The sequence below is a fragment of the Nicotiana tabacum genome, chromosome 12, assembly GCF_000715075.1.
Source record: "Nicotiana tabacum cultivar K326 chromosome 12, ASM71507v2, whole genome shotgun sequence".
In the NCBI taxonomy this organism is placed as follows: Eukaryota; Viridiplantae; Streptophyta; class Magnoliopsida; order Solanales; family Solanaceae; genus Nicotiana; species Nicotiana tabacum.
The window spans coordinates 101,123,464-101,129,896 of NC_134091.1; the positions used below are offsets into that span (position 1 = coordinate 101,123,464).

The 6,433-nt window shown below is 37.5% G+C and overlaps 1 protein-coding gene across 1 annotated transcript; it reads right to left on the reverse strand.

Moving 5' to 3' along the window:
• Window positions 1-2,101: 2,101 nt before the first annotated feature.
• LOC142167298 (uncharacterized) lies at window positions 2,102-3,306 on the reverse strand. Its single transcript, XM_075227463.1, has 3 exons — window positions 2,958-3,306; window positions 2,472-2,682; window positions 2,102-2,378 (listed from the first exon to the last, which is right to left on the reverse strand). Exons 1-3 carry the CDS (start codon window positions 3,304-3,306, stop codon window positions 2,102-2,104), a joined length of 837 nt encoding a protein of 278 aa, XP_075083564.1.
• Between the last annotated feature and the right edge of the window lie 3,127 nt (window positions 3,307-6,433).

Sequence of the window (6,433 nt, forward strand, 5' to 3'; positions counted from 1 at the left end):
TGGAAAGTCAAAATAGAAATGTTGTATTTGTATCACATGTTCCATTTCAAACTGTGAATGTGTAATGTATTTTTGGAAATTATAAATGTAGTAACTAATGGTAATGGAATTGGTGTTGTTCAGAAAATTCTCTTATTGTTTAATTACTGGATTACATCTTCGCTCTATTCATGGGTAAGGTCTGGTCTAAAGCATCTAGCATGCTTGCTTGACCGGGTTATTTTGGTTGAGCGCCGGTCGCGCTTTCCGAGGGCGGGGCATGACAAAGACCCTTCTAGCAGACCAACCCCTGACTATTTTAATGCCTATAGATTCTCCAAAACTAGACCACAAATGCTTAGCAGGTGCACTGTCTACAAAAATATGGTGCATAGTTTCCAGTTTTGGTAAAGGACAACAAACACACCTAGATAGAATATTGTCTCCAAACTTGTACAATGCATCATTTAAAGATAGTTTGTTATGTATGAGCCTCCAAAGAAGGAAGGACATTTTAAAGGGTATATTGGGGTACCAAACCCAGGATGTCATGTAGTCCTTCTCCTTGTTATTTGTAATGCACTGCCAGGCAGATTTAGTTGAGAAAATTCATACGTACCAAGTTCCCATATTGCAAAGTCCGCTTTGCTTGGATCACCAATTGTTATTTTAGCAATATGTTGAACTAGGTGTTGAGGGACCACCTCAGAAAGTTTCTCCAGGTCCCAGTCCAATTATCCCATCAAAAGTTGCTTCCCTCTCCTTGGATCTTCCATATAATATGTTGTTCAACTTTGTCTCTTATTTGCATCGGCTTCCTCTAGTTATTCGACTGAGGAGACCTGTTAGATTTGACTACTGGGTGTACTCTTAAGCAATACTTTACCTTTACAAAGGATGACCAAAGAGACTCTTGTGTTCTCAAATTCTACCACCTTTTGTAAGCAAAACTGTCACCGGTTTCCTCCAACAATCTGATCCCAATTCCCCCTTCTTCTTTGTCGCAACACAGGTTACTCCACGAGCTCCATCGATACTTTGGTTTATCATTATCAACCACCCAAAAGAAATTAGCCAGATGTCTTTTAATTAACCTGAAAGTACATTTTGGGGGAGACAGTGTAACAAGTGTGTATGTTGGGATAGCATATAGAACATGCTTTATGACAAGCACCCTACCCCCATATTAAAGATACTTCCTATGCCAACTAGAGAGTCTCTTTGTAATTTTACTAACTAAGTCATCAAAGTATGCAATTCTCTTTCCTCCAGCATAGAGCGGGCAACCAAAATAAGTGAAAGGGAACTGGTTGTGCTTAAAGTTTGATTTATCAATAATTCTGTTGATCCTAGATGGTGAGGCTTTGGGGGAAGTGCATAAAAAATGTTTACCTTCATTAACTTTTTTACCAGATCTCCTTTCATATTTTCTCACCTGCTTTATAATTAATTTAATCACCTTGCTCTTCCCAGCACTAAATATGACTGTGTCGTCTGCATAGGCCAGGTGATTCACCATAGGGCCATTATTATTCATAGAGAAGGGAATGAAGTCTTGATGATCATGCGACTTGTTGAGTAACCAGAACAAGACTTCAGAACCCAAAATAAAAAGTGAGGGGGAAAGTGGATCTCCCTGCTTTAGGCCTTATGCTAAAGTGAAGAAACCCCTTCTTGAACCATTTATTATAATTGAATACCACACTCGAGGAATCAATCTCCAAATAATTTCAGTCCACCATTCAGAGAATCCAAACCTCCTAAGAACGGAGGTGAGGAAGGTCCAAGAGAGCCTATCATACGCTTTAGCCATATCTAGCTGAATCACCACATTGCCCCCTGTTTGATTGTAAAATTTCATGTACTATCTTCTGTGCCAGTAGCACATTATCTGTAATCAGTCTCGCTTTCACAAATCAATTGTGATTTTGCAAAATCATGTTGGGAACTAGTGTATTGAGTCTCCTTGCCAATAACTTAGAAATGATATTTCCAGAAAAATTACTAAGTTTGATGGGCCTTAGCTTAGAGAAACTCGCATGAGATGTCACGAATCAACACAAGACATGTATGAAAAAACAATATTGTCAGATTATTCCCATTAAAGAAGCTTTGAACAAATTTAACTACCCTTGATGATATCCCAGCATTTTTGATATAACATTCCATTGAAGCCATCCAGACCTGCAGAACTAGTTACAATCATGTCGAAAACTGCTTCTTTGATTTCTTCTTCATCTGGATGTTGCGACAGGTAAACATTATCATCTTTTGTTTTACAATTGGGAATACAATCTATCAGATTTCTATCTACCACTAGAGTTGGTTGGTTAAAAAGCTTCTCAAAGTATTTCACTGTTGCTTTGCATATTTTCTCATCCCCCAGTATCCATCTTCCCCTGTAATTTTTAATTCTATGAATTTACAATTTTCTTCTCCTATCCTTTACAACATTATGGAAATATCTACTATTAGAATCACCATCCTCAAACCATGTGATTTGAGATTTTTCCTTTAGTAGAGCCTCCCGTAGTGTCATCCATTTAACAGACTCTGCCTGGACTTTGTTAAGTTCTGCCCTGGATTCCTCTTTGTTAACATTTAAATCCTGATCCTCCAGTCCTTGTACAATAGCTTCCCATTCTTCCACTTTTTGATTTATCTCCCCTATTTCTTCCTTTGACCATGTGCTCAGTCTTCTTCCTAAAATTTTTAATTTCTACTGTAAAATTCACATTGGGTTGCCAGAATGTGTATTCCAAGATTCCTTCACAATTTCATAAAACCCTGCCTTCTCCACCCAAAAATTTAACAACCTAAAATACTTAATGACTGTCTGTTGATCATCATAGCATTTCAGCAGTAATGGCATGTGGTTTAAGCATGTTCTATTGAGTATCTTACTATAATATTTTGGAACTTATGTAGCCAACTGTCATTAATGAGTATCCTATCCAACCGCTTCCAGATTCTCTTACTAGGCCTTCTGTTATTACACCATGTGAAATTAGAACCCACAAATCCAGCATCTTTAACCCCACAATCGTTCATACAAGTAACAAAATCAAAACTTTTGTATGCTCTATTTGGTATGCCTCCCCTTTTCTCTCCTGGTTCCAATATGATAATAAAATCCCCCTTATAAAACCATGGTCCATCTACCTGAGCATTCAAACTTGTCAAACTATCCCAAAGCTCCCTTCTTTCAGTTGTTGTGATCTTGGCATGGACAGTAGATATGTACCCACCATTTGTTCCAATACCATTATCAACGTACCATGTAATATATTGATCCTCGCTAGCTAGCATAGGAGCATGTAGATTCATAGTCCAAAAATACAAAATTTGCCATATCTCATTACTAAGACAGTGTTAAAAACCTAAAAACTTTTTGTATCCTTCATTCTTGTCTTTGCTTACAAATGATTCAAAGACAACAACAAATTTTATATTGTTAAAAGTGATCAGGCTTTTCATCATGTGTATTGCTTTCACTCCTATGATGTTCCAAAATATTGCACTGATCATTGGGGTGAAGATAAAAATTTATTTGTGTCCTCCCCTCAGTCAAAGGGTTGGTCTTTTCTCTGATTTTCTTTTCCTTTTTCCTGTGCCAGCACCTTCCTCTTCTTGCCAGTGATAAACCACCCTTTTGTATGACTTCTTGCAAATGGTCTCTAGCAGGATCATCTGGTTCACCTTCTGAAACCTGCTAATTTTAGGGGAAGAGGCCTCTATGAGGCTTTCTGCTACCTCCTCATCACTATTTGTATTAATGTCCTCTATACGCCGTTGCTCAAATAATTCCACAGTGATGTCAATTTCTTTTTCATTTTTGATAACAGAATCTAAACTGGAGGATATCATTAGCCCATTGGATTCTACATCCCTATTGTTATTCCTTCCTTGCATCTCTTGTATGGACTTTTCATTAGTGTCTCCTTTGATTTCTTTTGTCTGATTTTGGTTATTTATCTCTTCAACTTGACAACTTTGTAGTGTTTGGATTTGGAATGTATTCCCCTTCCCCTACCTCTAGCTTTGTACCTGGGCATTCTCCAGTTCATTGTGACTGTCACTTCTCCGTTGACTAATCCCTTTTTACAGATTAGCATTTTCTTGAATCAATTATTTTGGCATATTCACCTTCTTTGCTTTGCCTTCACCTGTATGCCTGGTGATGTGTTTATAGTGGACCTTCTATTTTATTTTTTTTGTTGTACCCTTCTTCTTTTTTTTCTTCTTCAATCTTGTCTGAATTGTGGTAGTTCCGGTATGCTAGATTTTCTTTTCCTTCTCAATCCCCTCTATGTTCTTCTATGTTTAGCCCCTCGTATCAACCTTTATTCATGTGGCATCACTCTAACTTGCATTATAATCTTGTGCAAAGGCATGGGATGTTCTTTACCTTAAATTCTATTATCTTGATTCTCTTGTTCAGAAGCAAGCTTATTAATTCTTTCTGCCTCCTTAGCTTCAATTTTCCTCTGCCTCTCCACCACCCTGCAATTGATCAGGGCATGCCCCAATTTCTTGCAATGACTACAATACTTAGGTGTTGCTTCACATTTCAATCATCTGTGTAAATTCTTTTAGTGGAAAATCTTCATCCTCAGATCCAACCCAAACACTATTAGGTAGAGGCTTAAGTAAATTTACTTCTACCCTCACATTTGCCATACTTGGTCGAGTTCTTCCTCTGGTGGTTATATCAAGCTCTAATGGTGTGCCCAATTTGCCTTCAATCTTCTCAACGTAATTCCAAATGTGCATGTGAAATGGAAGTTGAAGGAAGAGGATCCAAATAGGAACAATTGGGATATCTTCCTTCGGCTTGAAATCGGGCATCCACTTTTGTAGCCACATATGCATTCCCTCAATGTCCACAACTCTTTTGAACCAAATCATGTTAAAGTCGTCGTCATTTGTGAAGTATATAAATACATTGTAGTTATCATATACACCAATCTTTACAGAGCCTTTCAAAGCAAATTTCTCGGCAAACCTTGACCTGATTTTCTCTATTTGGGGCATAATCTTTAGAAATCTTCCAACAATCGTTTTTCTACATTCTGAAGCCATTATTCCATAGTAGTCTTTTGCCTTAAATATTATAGCCCGCATCCCATTATGTGTAGTCCTTCTTGCCACTACCGATTCATGCTCATGTCGGGTCGTCGCTGAAGTTTGAGCAGTGGTCACTACATTAGCATAAGTGCTTTTCTCTAAATTTCCTGCGGGCTGTTGGGTTGCCATAGTTGAGTGGTCAATAATTTATACCTTACGCACCTTGGGGGCGTCGTCCGGTGGCTCCATAAGGTGGAGCGTACGCCGCAGTCGTTATTGTGGAAGATGGTTAATGGGTTATATTTTATCGGGAGTACGGGGCGCGTTCTTTTGATAGAGCTTTGTTATTGTTCTATTCAACTATATAGACCTATCTAAAGCCTCAGAACAACAATTGGATTCCAATAACATCAAATTCAACTCTTTGTCAAACTTATGAACTCTTAAGTTCTTCAAATTGTCAACTTTCAACAAATAGTTCTTCTAAGAACCTCCGAAACCAAATCCGAACAAACAAATCCAAAATCATCATATGAACCTATCAGAACAATCAAAACCAGATTCCAAATCTGTTTATCCAAAAGTCAAACCTTGGTCAACTATTTCAACTTAAAGCTTCTAAAACGAGAATCATTCTTCCAAATCAAATACGAACCCCTCAAAAACCGAAATCAACCATACATGCAAGTTATAATACATAATATGAAGCTAATCAAAGTCTTAGACCACCGAATGGAACTCTAAAGCACAAAATAACCGATCGGGTCGTTACATGGCACCTAGTCTCTAAGACTAGGTATGCCTAACATATATTGAGAATTTAACAGAATTAACAACTACGATGATAAATTTAAAATGATAACTTTCATAATGAAACCAAAATAGTACAACAGTCAATATATCCCTAAAACCGGTGGAACTAGTCATAACCTCTAAGAAGTACACTAGAAATTTCAAAATACAATAATGTTTGAAGTGAACATAAACAGTAGAAAAGATAGTAGTAGAAGGTGACTACGAGGCCTGCGAGCGTCAAGCAGGTATACCTTGAAGTCCCCGAGATATTTGAGTCAATTCACTGGCGTCCGGCACGAGTAGAAGTACCTGAATATGCACAAAAATATAGAGAAGTGTAGCATGAGTACACCACAATGGTACCCAATAAGTATCAAGTCTAACCTCGGTAGAGTAGTGACGAGGCAAGGTCATGACACCTACTAGACATAGAAATCTGAGCAAATTATTAATATAATGTAATAATGGAAGACAGAGAAATAAATGACAACAAAACAGGACAATGATGTAAGTCTAACAACGGATATTAAAGCAATAAAGGACAACAAAGAATGAACATATGATAAGAATAACAAGTAATCAAATATAGTCA

Coding starts and splice junctions, on each gene's coding strand:
- LOC142167298 (XM_075227463.1), bottom strand. CDS start 3,306: ATGAATCTACATGCTCCTATGCTAGCTAGCGAGGATCAATATATTACA. Junction 2,683..2,957: donor GTGTAATAACAGAAGGCCTA/GTAAGAGAATCT, acceptor TAAAAATTTTAG/GAAGAAGACTGAGCACATGG. Junction 2,379..2,471: donor GAAAAATCTCAAATCACATG/GTTTGAGGATGG, acceptor TAAAAATTACAG/GGGAAGATGGATACTGGGGG.